At 42.1% G+C, this 15,884-nt stretch overlaps 1 protein-coding gene across 3 annotated transcripts in view; it reads right to left on the bottom strand.

Moving 5' to 3' along the window:
* LOC139576299 (C-Jun-amino-terminal kinase-interacting protein 1-like) overlaps positions 1–15,884 on the bottom strand; it is a 118,203-nt gene that overhangs the window by 57,196 nt on the left and 45,123 nt on the right. For all 3 annotated transcript variants that reach the window (XM_071402243.1, XM_071402246.1, XM_071402245.1), the window contains one exon: positions 7,237–7,348. In XM_071402243.1, the coding sequence (XP_071258344.1) occupies positions 7,237–7,348 (112 nt within the window). The remainder of the gene's footprint in view (positions 1–7,236; positions 7,349–15,884) is intronic.

Below are 15,884 nucleotides of genomic sequence, written 5' to 3' on the forward strand. Positions count from 1 at the left end.
CTGGTCATCCCTACTGTCTCTGATCTGACAGACTCACTAAACACAAATGCTTCGTTTGTAAATGATATCTGAGTGTTGGAGTGTGGCTATCCCTGGCTATCCGTAAGCAAAAAAACAAGACAATTGTGCTGTCTGGTTTGCAAAAAATGGTATATGATTTATACTTTTAATTTTGATACTTAAGTATATTTAAAACCAAATACTTTTAGACTTTTACTCAAGTAGTATTTTACTGGTTAACTTTTGCTTGAGTAATTTTCTATTAAGGTTTCATTACTTTAACTCAAGTATAACAATTGAGTACTTTTTCCACCACTGGCGACAGGGCAGGCAGTAGTTGGTAGTTGGTGGTGTTCCTGCCCGACTAGATGCTAACGGTTGATGCAAAAACAGATTTCTATATCATATGGAGTTAGCTGACGTCCAGCCGTTGTGAGATCTGGCATGCGTCTGCAATGTAGTTGGGTAGGAACACCACCACAGCCTGAGGATCCTGATGCTTGGCATTGCATTGGCCAATCACCAGTTTTTTGACACAGACATACGAGACATGAACATAACATTTCTATGCACAAAAGTATGTGGACACCTGCTCGTCAAACATCTCATTCCAAAATCATGGGCATTAATATGGAGTTGGTCCCCCCTTTGCTGCTATAACAGCCTCCACTATTCTGGGAATGCTTTTCACTAGATGTTGGAACTTTGCTGCGGGGACTTGGTCGGGCACTGATGTTGGGCGATTAGGCCTGGCTTGCAGTCGGCGTTCCAATTCATCCCAAAGGTGTTTGATGGGGTTGAGGTCAGGGCTCTGTGCAGGCCAGTCAAGTTGTTCCACACTGATCTCGACAAACCATTTCTGTATGTACCTCACTTTGTGCACGGGGGCATTGTCATTCTGAAACAGGAAAGAGCCTTCCCCAAACTGTTTCCACAAAGTTGAAAGCACAGAATTATCTAAAATGTAATTTTATGCTGTAGCGTTAATATTTCCTTTCACTGGAAGTAAGGGGCCTAGCCCGAACCATGAAAAACAGCCCCAATGTTTGGTCTATGGAGATTGCATGGCTGTGTGCCCAATTTTATACACCTGTCAGCAATGGGTGTGGCTGAAATAGCCGAATCCACTAATTTGACGGGGGTGTCCACATACTTTTGGCCGTATAGCGTATCCTGTATGTGTATGACCACAAGCTACAAAAGGAAGGTTTATCTTCATAATGCTAGAAGGTTTTTGAAATAGAAGATACCAGTTCTATTATGAGCTGGGTGGTTCGAGTCCCGAATGCTGATTGGCTGACAGCCGTGGTATATCAGAATGTATACCATGGGTATGACAAAACATTTCTTTGTACTGCTGTAATTGCGTTGGTAACCAGTTTATAATAGCAATTAGGCATCTTGGGGGTTTGTGGTATGTGGCCAAGGGCTGTATCCAGGCACTCCGTGTTGCGTAGTACGTAAGAAGCGTGTTCCAACGCTGCATATATTTTCAGCAATGAATCTTGCAGTAGATGAGATAAAACTGTTGCCATGGAGATAGGTTTCCTTTTCCTCCTTGGCCGTGTTTTCGTTGGCTCATGCACACCCACACTCCACCGATACGACCCCTCCCTCTCTCCTCCATCACCCCCCTCCCATGGGAGAGAGGGAGGGGGCGTATCGGTGGAGTGTGGGTGTGCATGAGCCAACGAAAACACGGACAAATAGGAATCATCACCCCTCCTCCATCAACCCCCTCCCTCCTTCTCTTCATCTTCTCTGCTCCCTACATTCTCCCTCCTCCCTCCCTCATCTCCACTCCCTTCATTTTGCTGTTTTCCAAAACAAAGAGGTCTCTTTGAGGAATAACAAGTCAGCTGTTTGTCCTCTCAGCAGTTTGTGTGTGTGTGTGTGTGTGTGTGTGTGTGTGTGTGTGTGTGTGTGTGTGTGTGTGTGTGTGTGTGTTCAGGGATAATGCAGAGAAAGTAAACGTAATTACTCTATTTCATAGCCTGATTCAGCCCTGACATTTTGTATTTTTCTACATCCATACAAATGACCGCAAATCAAATCCAATTGCCCTGCACTCTAATGAGTAAAGGCTTACCTACACAACCACACGTACATGCATGCACAACAATAATTAAACATAATTAAGAAATGTATTGAACTTAGTAGAAAGTTAATTAAATGTTTTAAACTTAATTCACATAAGACATTAAAAGAACGCAACAGTGATTCTAATTTCCTGCAACTTTCTGCAGAAGCATGCATGCACGCAAGTCATCGCTCACTCTTCACAGACATAGCATCAGGTACAAGGATGAGTGTGTGTGCGCATGTTTCTTTGTGTTGGTTGGACGTGTTTCAATTAAAAATATATTTATCCTTTATTTCAGTGGTACTCATTTCTTTGGACACTTTCTCACTCCTACTTATCAAACCCCTCAAATAATACTTTTACGCACAAATATGTTAAGCACATAGAAGAATGATGAAATCCATAACAAATGCAAGCTCTCATTTGTTGTGTAGGCAACTTTTTGTGGTGCATACATATGTATTCACCCCCTTTGCTATGAAGCCCCTAAATAAGATCTGGTGCAATTACCTTCAGAAGTCACATAATTAGTTAAATAAAGTCTACCTGTGGGCAATCTAAGTGTCACATGATCTCAGTATGTATACACACCTGTTCTGAAAGGCCCCAGAGTCTGCAACACCCCTAAGCAAGGGGTACCATGAAGACCAAGGAGCTCTCCAAACAGGTCAGGGGCAAAATTGTAGAGAAGTACAGATCAGGGTTCAGTTATAAAATAATATCTGAAACTTTGAACATGCCTCTGAGCACCACTAAATTCCTTATTAAAAAATGTAAACAATATGGCACCACAACAAACCTGCTAAGAGAGAGCTGCCCACCAAAACTCACGGACCAGGCAAGGAGGGCATTAATTAGAGAGGCTACAAAGAGACCAAAGATAACCCTGAATGAGCTGCAAAGCTCAACAGCGGAGATTGGAGTATCTGTCCATAGGACCATTTTAAGCCGTACACTCCACAGAGCTGGGCTTTACGGAAAGAGTGGCCAGAAAAAAAGCCATTGCTTAAAGAAAAAAATAAGCAAACACATTTGGTGTTCGCCAAACATATGGAAGAAGGTACTCTGGTCAGATGAGACTAAAATTGAGCTTTTTGGCCATTAAGGAAAACAAGACGTCTGACATAAACCCAACACATCCCATCACTCCGAGAACACCATCCCCACAGTAAAGCATGATTGTGGCAACATCATGCTGTGGGGATATTTTTCATCAGCAGGGACTGGGCAACTGGTGAGAATTGAAGGAATGATGGATGGTGCTAAATACAGGGAAAATCTTGAGGGAAACCGGTTTCAGTCTTCCAGAGATTTGAGACTGGGACAGAGGTTCACCTTCCAGCAGGACAATGACCCTAAGCATACTGCTAAAGCAACACTCAAGTGGTTTAAGAGGAAACATTTAAATGTATTGGAATGGCCTAGTCAAAGCCCAGAGCTCAATCCAATTGAGAATCTGTGGTATGACTTAATAACCTCTCTTGGGTAGGGTGCAGTACTTTCACGTCCGGATGAAAAGCATGCCCAAGGTAAACTGCTTGTTACTCAGACCCAGAAGCTAGGATATGCATATATTTGGTGGATTTGGATAAACACTCTAAAGTTTCTAAAACTGTTCAAATTATGTCTGTGAGTACAACAGAACTGATATGGCAGGCGAAACCCAGAGGACAACCAACCCACCCCCCCTCTCCCCCCCCAGTTTTTTTTAGTCTACCACTGTTTTCAATGGCTGTCACTTTTATTATAAGGCAAAATCCTCCCAGATTGCAGTTCCTCCGGCTTCCACTAGATGTCAGCTGTCTTTAGAAAGAGTTTCATGCTGGGTTTTGGAAAAATGAGTCAGAAATTGTAGTTTTTCTAGGTGGCTCCAATTTTGGCTGTAGTGTTTCCAAGCGCGTGGAAGAGAGCACGTTCTTTGTTATTTTTCTCCGGTAAAGACAATAACGATTCTCCGTCTTAAATTTGATCATTTATTTACGTATTAGGGTACGTAAGGTATGATTATAAACGTTGTTTGACTTGTTTGGAAAAGTTTATTAGTAACGTTTGGGATTCATTTTGTATGCATTTTGATGGAGGGAAACTGGGTGGATTATTGACTGAAGCGTGCGAGCTAAACTGAGTTTTTATGGATATAAAGAAGGACATTATCGAACAAAAGGACCATTTTAGATGTATCTGGGACCTTTTGGAGTGCCAACAGAAGAAGATCATCAAAGGTAAGGCATTTATTATATCGCTATTTCTGACTGCCTGGTTGAAATATGTTTTTCATGCTTTTGTATGCGGGGCGCTGTCCTCAGATAATCGCATGGTGTGCTTTCGCCGTAAAGCCTTTTTGAAATCTGACACAGCGGCTGGATTAACAAGAAGTTAAGCTTTATTTTGATGTATTACACTTGTGATTTTATGAAAGTTAAATATTTATAATTCTGTAGTTTGAATTTCGCGCTCTGCAATTTCACCGGATGTTGGCCAGGTGGGGCGCTACCGTACCACCTGCCCATAAAAAGTAAAGATTGCTGTACACCAGCGGAACTCATCCAACTTGAAGGAGCTGGAGCAGTTTTGCCTTGAAGAATGGCCAAAAATCCCAGTGACTAGATGTTCCAAGCTTACAGAGACATACCTCAAGAGACTTGCAGCTGTAAATGCTGCAAAGGTGGCTCTACAAAGTATTGCCTTTGGGGGGGTTGAATAGCTATGCACGCTCAAGTTTTCTGTTTTTTAGTATTAAATATTTTGCATCTTCAAAGTGGTAGGCATGTTGTGTAAATGAAATGACACAAACCCCACAAAAATCTATTTCATCTGTTGTAAGGCAACAAAATAGAAAAATGCCAAGGGAGGTGAATACTTTCGCAAGCCACTGTACCCCATAATGCGAAGTGAAAACATGTTAAGATATTTTTGCAAATGTATTAAAAACAAAAAACAGAAATACCTTATATACATAAGTATTTAGACCCTTTGCTTTGAGACTCGAAATTGAGCTCAGGCGCATCCTGCTTCTATTGATCATCCTTGAGATGTTTCTTCAATTTGATTGGAGCCCACCTGTGGTAAATTCAATTGATTGGACCTGATTTGGAAAGGCACACACCTGTCTATATAAGGTCGCACAGTTGACAGTGCATTTCAGAGCAAAAATCAAGCCAAAAGTCGAAGGAATTGTCCGTAGAGCTCCAAGTCAGGACTGTGTTGTGGCACAGATTTGGAGAAGGGTACCAAAAAATGTCTGCAACATTGAAAGACACAAGAACACAGTGGCCTCCATTGTTCTTAAATGGAAGAAGTTTGGGACCACCAAGACTCTTCCTAGAGCTGGCCGCCCGGTCAAACTGAGCATTTGGGGGAGAAGGGCCTTGGTCAGGGAGGTGACCAGGAATCCGATGACCACTCTGACAGAGCTCCAGACTTCATCTGTGGAGATGGGTGAACCTTCCAGAAGGACAACCATCTCTGCAGCACTCCACTAATCAGGCCTTTATTGTATTGGCCAAACGGAAGCCACTCCTCCTAAAAGGCACATGAGAGCCAGCTTGGAGTTTGCCAAATGGTATCTAAAGGATTCTCAGAGCATGAGAAACAAGACTCTCTGGTCTGATGAAACCAAGATTGAACTCTTTGGCCTGAATGCCAAGCGTCACGTCTGGAGTAAACCTGACACCATCTGTACGGCGAAGAATGGTGGTGGCAGCATCATGCTGTGGGGATGTTTTTCAACTGCAGGGACTGGGAGACTAGTCATGATCGAGGGACAGATGAACGGAGCAAAGTACAGAGAGATCCTTGCTGAAAACCTGCTCCAGAGCGCTCAGGTCCTCAGACTGGGGTGAAAGTTCACCTTCCAATAGAACAACGACCCCAAACACACAGCCAAGACAACACAGGAGTGGCTTCGGTACAAGTCTCTGAGTGTCCTTGAGTGGCCCAGCCAGAACCCGGACTTGAGCCCAATCAAACGTCTTGATTGAGGAGAAATGGCACCTTTCAATCGTTCTCATACAAAACAATCTCTAAGCACAACCCTGTACAACCAAACCCCTTCCTCATCTCAAAGACCCATCTGTACATCTCCCCCAGCCTTTTGACTTTGACAGATCATTCTTCTCAAGAGTAGCCCTTGGTGGTTGATTTTTCTAGGTTTGTATTTGTTTTGTGTTTGGAGAATCTGCAGACAGAAGAATGAGGTGGTTGTCATTACTGTTGTAGTCTTGATTTTATATATTTCAGTTTCTCTTGCTAGTTTCTGTCCCACAGTTAGGTTGTTTGACAGTAAGGTTTGTCCCCTCCCTCATGCTCATGTACACAAAATGCAGCTGCTTTGGAGGATTTTTCAGCAGGGCACTGTGAGATTACAAAGTGAAAAGGAGTAGATTAAATTGCTTACATGGTCTGGAAGGTACTCTGTGGTCCTCAGGCTACATCTAACCACCTGTAACCGCATTACACAAACCCATACAAACACTACCAAATTCATGTTTATGCCATTATTACTGTAAATGTAGATATCTTAGCCGCCAAATTGTACATATTTTTGCCAACTTTCCTTCAACTTGTGCAGAGCGAGGGGTTGTTAGCACATGCTGGTGGAATCAGATTATGTACCACCAACAAGAAAACACACATCAGTACACAATGTAACCTCCCCACTAATAGTATTGATCTGTTCAACGCTGGTCCGACCAATCGGATTCCACGCTTCAAGATTGCTTCGATCGCGTAGACTGGGATATGTTCCGCATAGTGTCAGACAATAACATTGATGAATATGCTGATTCGGTGAGCGAGTGTTAGCACATGTATCTATCACATGTAATTATGATTAACTATGAAATTATGAAAAATATTAATAACCATTTGACAGCAGGAAAAGGCTACATGTTTCCTTATCCAGGACTGCTGACGCAGACCAATTAGGCTATTTCAAAAACTTCAAGTCAATCAATTGGGCAAAACAAATTCTGAGGTGCGCACAGATTATTTGGACAATATTGTTGTGTGGAGTTGTTTTTATTAGCGGGAAGGATTTAAACTGCAATTTTAAAGTGGTGTTTTAACTTAATCTCCAGACCATTATGCATGTGTGTGTGTGTGTGTGTTTGCGACTGTCATAAAGCAACTGCAGGTTTGAAGTGCTACCTTACCTTAATCTCTAGGCCCATGTAGTTGAGACTCATCCCACACTCATCTGTGATCTCAGTGATCTCAGACAGGTCGTCATCCTCAAACTCATTCAGGCTGATGTCATGGGTCAACCTGGGGAGAGAAGGAGAGTGGAAGGAGATTGGGAAGGGGGTGGGATAGAGTAAGAAGACACAGGGAGAGGAAATTTTAAACTCTCTGAACCCTCCAAAGCGCAATATATATCTGTACAATCTGTCTGATCAATCTAACTGAACTTTGACATCTTCATTGACAGAAACTGTCGCTAACCCCCATGATGGACGATGTTGTTTAAAAACAATTGCCATCTATGATGTCTATGACAAAAACTGAGAGTTAACATAAGATTAAAATAAATAAAATAAAGTGCACTAAAGGTACGAGTATAACTGAAGAAATGCAGAGAGTGTTGGAATATTTTTCAAATATTATTACTAAAACCGCCGTAAAGGTAATTTTGACCATTGACACTCTTAAAAAATATATTACTGTTGGTCAAGAAATTAGGTGGTTCTCACTCTGTGACTTTTCCTAAATGTGGGATATTGTTAGAAACTAAATAACACACACTTTTATCCAGATCATTTTGAGCACTATAATGCAACATTGTGAATGTTGCATGTATACAGTTAGCAACATGTTCATACTACATTTTGAATACAGTAAAAAAAATTTGAATATGACATACAATGCGAGAATGTTTGGCTTGGATGTGCTGGATAATAACAAGGAACATATCCAGTAAACTCGTGTTTTTGCCCATTCTTATAGCCAAACATACTGTAACTCAGGAAACTTCTGAAACATTTAGGCAAGTGGTCTGTGGAAAATATACACAGTCAGTTTGGGAGAATTTGTGTTGATTGTCTATATTTTGCCAAATGGCTATTGCATAAAGCACAGATTGAGCCCAGTTGGTACTAAAAATTGTTACTTTTGGTATTTCTGTCAAATGTGTCTCACAGATCAACTCTATCTGCCCAGCCGATGTCCCCCTTATAATGCTGCACAGAAGTTTAACACACTTGAATAATGCGACACGGCAGGTAGAAATGTTTAAATTGTTAATGACTGGTCGCAAAACTATGTTCATACAGGCTAGGACACTTTACAATGCAAGAAGATAACGGTAGCTTCCAGCTTTGTAGGCTAACTTTTCTTGCTAGCTTACAGCTGAAGCTATAATCAATTCACTAACCAGGTACTATGTTTCTAATAATATGCAAACCATAACGCAACACATGCTGATTCAAAGCTGATTGCCACTAAAACTTTATTCATTCACTTAATCAGTCTCTATCTCATGTCTCTCCCACAGATAATCTATTGCCTCAGCGAAGTGACTCTGGGCATACCCCCTCTTTTGCCTTGTGAATGACGTCATTACTAGAACCGCCATAGACCTACGTCCACTGACGTGCTTATTTATCAGAATTTCTAAATCACGAACAGAAAAGTATTTAGAGCCATTTTTAACACACATCACAACAGGAGAGACACAACACTACATAAAGAGAGACCTAAGACGACAACATAACAAGGCAGCAACACATGACAACACAGCATGGTAGCAACACAACAACAACACGGTAGCAACACAACATGGTAGCAGCACAAAAACATGGTACTAACATTATTGGGCAAAGTCAACAGCACAAAGGTCAAGAAGTTAGAGACAGCAATACATCATACAAAGCAGCCACAATTGTCAGTAAGAGTGTCCATGATTGAGTCTTTGAATGAAGAGATTGAGATAAAACTGTCCAGTTTGTGGTGTTTGTTGCAGCTCGTTCCAGTCACTAGCTGCAGCGAACTGAAAAGAGGAGCGACACAGGGATGTGTGTGCTTTGGGGACCTTTAATTAACAGAATGTGACTGGCAGAACGGGTGTTGTATGTGGAGAATGAGGGCTGCAGTAGATATCTCAGATAGGGGGGAGTGAGGCCTAAGAGGGTTTAATAAATAAGCATCAACCAGTGGGTCTTGCGACGGGTATACAGAGTTGACCAGTTTACAGAGAAGTATGGAGTGCAGTGATGTGTCCTATAAGGAGCATTGGTGGCAAATCTGATGGTAAAGAACATCTAGCCGCTCGAGAGCACCCTTACCTGCCGACCTATAAATTATGTCTCCGTAATCTAGCATGGTGTAACGCTCGTCGTTAGGAGAAAGAGAGGAGGACCAAACTGCAGCGTGGTGAGTATTCATATTCCTTTTTAATGAAAACCGAAATACTCGAACAAAATAACGATAAACGAGAATAAACCGAAACGAAACAGTCCTGTCTGGTGACATACACAAAGACACAGGAAACAACCACCCACAAAACCCAACACAAAACAGGCTACCTAAATATGGTTCCCAATCAGAGACAATGACTAACACCTGCCTCTGATTGAGAACCATATCAGGCCAAACACAGAAACGGGAAAACTAGACACACAACATAGAATGCCCACTCAGCTCACGTCCTGACCGCCACAAAAAAAAAAAAACACAAAAGAACTATGGTCAGAACGTGACACATGGTTAGGATGGTCATCTGAATCAGGGTTAGTTTGGCAGCTGGGGTGAAAGAGGAGCGATTACGATAGAGGAAACCAAGTCTAGATTTAACTTAGCCTGCAGCTTTGATATGTAACTCAGAGAAAGACAGTGCACCGTTTAGCCATACTCCCAAGAACTTGTATGAGGTGACTACCTCAAGCTCTAAACCCTTCTTCTTACCAAACCACATGACCTTTGTTTTGGAGGTGTTCAGAACAAGGTTAAGGGTAGAGAAAGCTTGTTGGACACTAAGAAAGCTTTGTTGTAGAGCATTTAACACAAAATCCGGGGAGGGGCCAGCTGAGTATAAGACTGTATCATCTGCATATAAATGGATGAGAGAGCTTTCTACTGCCTGAGCTATGTTGTTGATGTAAACTGAGAAGAGCGTGGGGCCTAGTATCGAGCCTTGGGGTAATCCCTTGGTGACAGGCAGTGGCTGAGACAGCAGATTTTCTGACTTTATACACTGCACTCTTTGAGAAAGGTAGTTAGCAAACCAGGCCAAAGACCCAATGTATAATTACCTAGCAGCCAACCTGCATGCACCAATCCCATGTAATGAATTTGCTTGCTGAAAGCGAGACCTGTCTAGAACTCTTCCATACTCATATTATTTGACTTCTTTTGCTGGCTCTAGCGCTTAAACTGTTTCGGCTATCAACATAAACCAAATTTCAAATGTGCAGACTGCCCTAACTTAGATCCATTATTTTTGATACTCTTTATACTTTTTATATGACAACCATATTTGCAGAAAACCCCATTAATTTCAAAGGCCAAAGACTAGAATGGTAAAACATCATACAATTCATCATACAATTCTACGCTACTACGCTTTAACCGTTTAAGCTATCAATTCCAAACTAAGGCTGAAATGTGCAGACGCACTCAACTTATTGTGCTTGCATTCAGATTTGTTATACTATTAATTATGAACTAAACTAAGCAAAAAAAGAAACAGCCCTTTTTCAGGACCCTGTCTTTCAAAGATAATTCATAAAAATCAAAATATATTCACAAGTCTTCAGAGTTTAAACACTGTTTCCCATGCTTGTTCAATGAACCATAAACAATTAATGAACATGCACCTGTGGAATGGTCATTAAGACACTAACAGCTTACAGATGGTAAGCAATTAAGGTCACAGTTATGACAACTTAGGACACTAAAGACGCCTTTATACTGACTCTGATAAACACCAAAAGAAAGATGCCCAGGGTCCCTGCTCATCTGCGTGAATGTGCCGTAGGCATGCTGCAATGAGGCATAAGGACTGCAGATGTGGCCAGGGCAATAAATTGCAATGTCCGTACTGTGAGACGCCTAAGACAGAGCTACAGGGAGACAGGACGGACAGCTGATCGTCCTCGCAGTGGCAGAGCACGTATAACAACACCTGCACAGGATCGGTACATCTGAACATCACACCTGCGGGACAGGTACAGGATGACAACAAAAACTGCCTGAGTTACACCAGGAACGCACAATCCCTCCATCCGTGCTTAGACTGTACTGAGGGCTTGTAAGCCTGTTATAAGGCAGGTCCTCACCAGACATCACCGGCAACAACGTTACCTATGGGCACAAACCCACCATCGCTGGACCAGACAGGACTGGCAAAAAGTGCTCTTCACTGACGAGTCACGGTTTTGTCTCACCAGGGGTGATGGTCCGATTCACGTTTATCGTCGAAGGAATGTGTTTTACACCGAGGCCTGTACTCTGGAGAGCGATCGATTTGGTGGTGGAGGTTCCGTCATGATCTGGGGCGGTGTGTCACAGCATCATCGGACTGAGCTTATTGTCATTGCAGGCAATCTCCACGCTGTGCGTTACAGGGAAGACATCCTCCTCCCTCATGTGGTACCCTTCCTGCAGGCTCATCCTGACATGACCCTACAGCATGATAATGCCACCAGCCATACTGCTCGTTCTGTGCGTGATTTCCTGCGAGACAGGAAAGTCCTTGTTCTGCCATGACAGCGAAGAGCCCGGATCTCAATCCCATTGAGCATCTCTGTAACCTGTTGGATCGGAGGGTGAGGGCTAGGGCCATTCCCCCTAGAAATGTCAGGGAACTTGCAGGTGCCTTGGTGGAAGAGTGGAGTAACATCTCACAGCAAGAACTGGCAAGTTTGGTGCAGTCCATGAGGAGGAGATGCACTGCAGTACTTAATGCAGTTGGTGGCCACACCAGATACTGACTGTTACTTTTGATTTTGACCTCCCCTTTGTTCAGGGACACATTATTTCATTTCTGTTAGTCACTTGTCTGTGGATTTTTTTCAGTTTATGTCTCAGTTGTTGAATCTTGTTATGTTCATACACATATTTAGTAATATTTATGTTCATACAATCTTGTTATGTTCATACAAATATTTAGTAATATTTATGTTCATACAAATATTTAAATTTGCTGAAAATAAACGCAGCTGACAGTGAGATAACGTTTATTTTTTTGCTGAGTTTATAAGAATTCTAAATATGCATAAAATAACATGGGTTTGAATGAGAATCATAGGAATACAGTGGTATCTATTCAAAATGGTCGTGGTCCATGGCAGTTGAAGCTCCTTGGGTGGCACGTAGCCTAGCGGTTAGCACGTTGCGCCAGTAGCTGCAAGGTTGCTAGTTCAAATCTCTGAGCTGAAAAAGGGAAAAATCTGTTGGTGTGTCCTTGAGCAAGAATTTCTCTAAACTTGTTTTTGCTTTGTCATTATGGGGTATTGTGTGTAGATTGATGAGGGGGAAAAAAACGATTTGATCGATTTTTGGAATAGGCTGTAACGTAACAACATTTGGAAAAAGTCAAGAGGTCTGAATACTTTCCGAATGCACTGTAGAACCATGACCTCGCTTGGCTTGTTCTACCACTGGAAAGCTGCTTTTAGACCTTATTGCAACTCCCCACTAGTCAAGCTCCTATTTATTTCAGGCCCATGTTTTAACTGGCTGCTGAGTCTACCAATGTTTCCCAAACTCGGTCCTGGGGACCACACGGGGTGGACTTTTTGGGGTTATACCCTAGCACGACTACACAGCTGATTCAGATAATCAACTCATAATCAAGCTTTGATTGTTTAAATTAGCTGTGTATTGAAGTTATTTAAAAACTGCACCCCTTGGGGTCCCCAGAATTGAGTTTTGGAAACGCTGATCTAAAAAATATGGTGGTTCAGCATATACCTTTCAGGGATGTTTTGCTCATTTTGTGAAGGGTGGGCACAGTCAGAAAGGAGGATTCCCCACTTTCAAGATCAACCAGTACAAACACTCTTTTAACTCCAATCTCCAACTCAGGAAAGGCCTGAAAGAAACAGGAGTTTGATTAGTGGGGATTTGCAGTAGGGTCCAAAAGCAGCTGATAATTGTATCCATTTATAGACTACTTAAGCCATCTGAGCTGTTTTTATCTGAACTGTCCTCATTAATGGGCTCCCGAGTGGCGCAGCGGTCTAAGGCACTGCATCTCAGTGCTAGAGGCGGCACTGCAGACACCCTGGTTTGATTCCAGGCTGTATTACAAACGGCATTGATTTGATGTTCCATAGGGTGGCGGACAATTGGCCCAGCGTCGTCTGGGTTTGGCCGGTATAGGCCGTACTTGTAAATAAGAATTTGTTCTTATTCTTATAGAAATATTAAATTAATGATGTCTGTGCCATGTCTCCCAATGTACTGTTAGTAGATGATTTTAATATCCACGTTGACGCTATTGCAAAATGTACTTTTGCTGCTGTCTTTATGTTATCACTATGGTCTTGATATCATTCAAAATGTTACAGGTCACATTTTGATTTAGTCTGCTCCGCTGGTATATATTGCTCCTTGCAATATAACTGATGTGGAGCTCCCCATCTCTGATCACAAAGCCCCCCTTTCCAAGCAAAATGTCCAACTCACCATTTCCTTTAGACATTTTTTAAAACATAAAACCCATTGATCTCATGAGCCTTTTTAATACATACCATGGTCCTGATTTCCAGTCCCCTTCTGACCTCATCACTCAATACAATGACTGCCTTTGCTCTGCCTTGGATATCAAATCAAATAACATTTTATTTGTCACACACGCTGAATACAACAGTGAAATGCTTACTAACAAGCCCTTAACCAACAATGTAGTCTTAAGAAAAATAAGTGTTAAGAAAGTTTTTACTAAATAAACTGAAGTAATAAATAAATACAAAATAAAAATAACAGTAGCGAGGCTATATACAGGGGGTACCGGTACAGAGTCAACGTGCGTGGGCACAGGTTAGTCAATGTAATTGAAGTAATATGTACATGTAGGTAGAGGTAAAGTTACTATGCATAGATAATAAACAGAGAGTAGCAGCAGCTTAAAAATGGGGAGGAGGGGGTTCAATGCAAATAGTCCGGGTAGCCAACGATGTTAAGATGAAACAGTCAGAGGTCAACAAGCGCAACATGGCTTCAGTGTGTAAATCAGCTAGAAAGATGTGTCGGCATCGAGTAATTGTCTCTGGCCCCCTCCCAGTTAGGGGGAGGGATTAGCTCTACAGCAGAGTCTCACATCTCAATCGCTGGTTGAAAATTGTTTTCTGCCCCTCCCAAAATCATTTTTAGAAATGTGGCCCTCTTTATGGGACTCACCCACAAACAGGACCAAGCCTGGCCTGCTGAGGAGTGACGGACTCCATCCTAGCTGGAGGGGTGCTCTCATCTTATCTATGAACATAGACAGGGCTCTAACTCATCTAGCTCCACAATGAGATAGGTTGCAGGCCAGGCAGCAGCCTGCCAGCATAGAGGAGTCTGCCACTAGCACAGTCAGTGTAGTCAGCTCAGCTTTCCCCATTGAAACCATGTCTGTGCCTCAATCTAGGTTGGGCAAAACTAAACATGGCCTTTTTAGCCTTAGCAAGCTCACTGGAATAAAGACCTCCTCCATTCCTGTCATTATTGAAAGAGATTGTGATATCTCACATCTCAAAATAGGGCTACTTAATGTTAGATCCCAGACTTCCAAGGCAGATATAGTCAATGAAGTAATCACTGATCATAATCTTGATGTGATTGGCCTGACTGAAACATGGCTTAAGCCTGATGAATTTACTGTGTTAAATGAGGCCTCTCCTCCTGGTTACACTAGTGACCATATCCCCCACGCATCCCGCAAAGGCGGAGGTGTTGCTAACATTTACGATGGCAAATTTAAATTTACAAAAAACAAAATGACTGCATTTTAGTCTTTTGAGCCTCTAATCATGGAATCTATGCAGCCTACTCAATCACTTTTTATTCAGGTAATCTCCTCGTAGCTACTGTTTTACAGGCCTCCTGGGCTGTATACAGCTTTCCTCACTGAGTTCCCTGAATTCCTACCTTGTAGTAACGGCAGATAATATTCACATTTTTGGTGACTTTAATATTCACATGGAAAAGTCCACAGACCCACTCCAAAATGCTTTCGGAGCCATCATCAACTCAGTGGGTTGTCTGTGGACCTAACCACTGCTACAGTCATACTCTGGACCTAATAAATATTGTAGATCTTAACGTTTTCCCTCATAATCCTGGACTATCGGACCACCAATTTATTACATTTGTAATCGCAACAAATAATCTGCTTAGACCCCAACCAAGGATCATCAAAAGCCGTAGTATAAAATCCAGACCAACCCAAAGATTCCTAGATGCCCTTCCAGCCACCCTCCACCTACCCAAGGACGTCGGAGTACAAAAATCGGTTAACCACCTAACTGAGGAACTAAATTTAACCTTGCGTAATACCCAAGATGCAGTCGCACCCCTAAAAACTAAAAACATTGTCATAAGAAACTAGCTCCCTGGTATCCAGAAAATACCTGAGCTCTGAAGCAAGCTTCCAGAAAATTGGAACGGAAATGGCGCTCCACCAAACTGGAAGTATTCCGACTAGCTTGGAAAGACAGTACCGTACAATATCGAAGAGCACTCACTCTGCTCGATCATCCTATTTTTCCAACTTAATTGAGGATAATAAGAACAATCCAAAATGTATTTTTGACACTGTCGTAAAGCTAATTAAAAATCATTCCCCAAGAGAGGATGGCTTCAGCAGTGATAAATTCAT

This window comes from Salvelinus alpinus, chromosome 5 (assembly GCF_045679555.1).
Source record: "Salvelinus alpinus chromosome 5, SLU_Salpinus.1, whole genome shotgun sequence".
In the NCBI taxonomy this organism is placed as follows: Eukaryota; Metazoa; Chordata; class Actinopteri; order Salmoniformes; family Salmonidae; genus Salvelinus; species Salvelinus alpinus.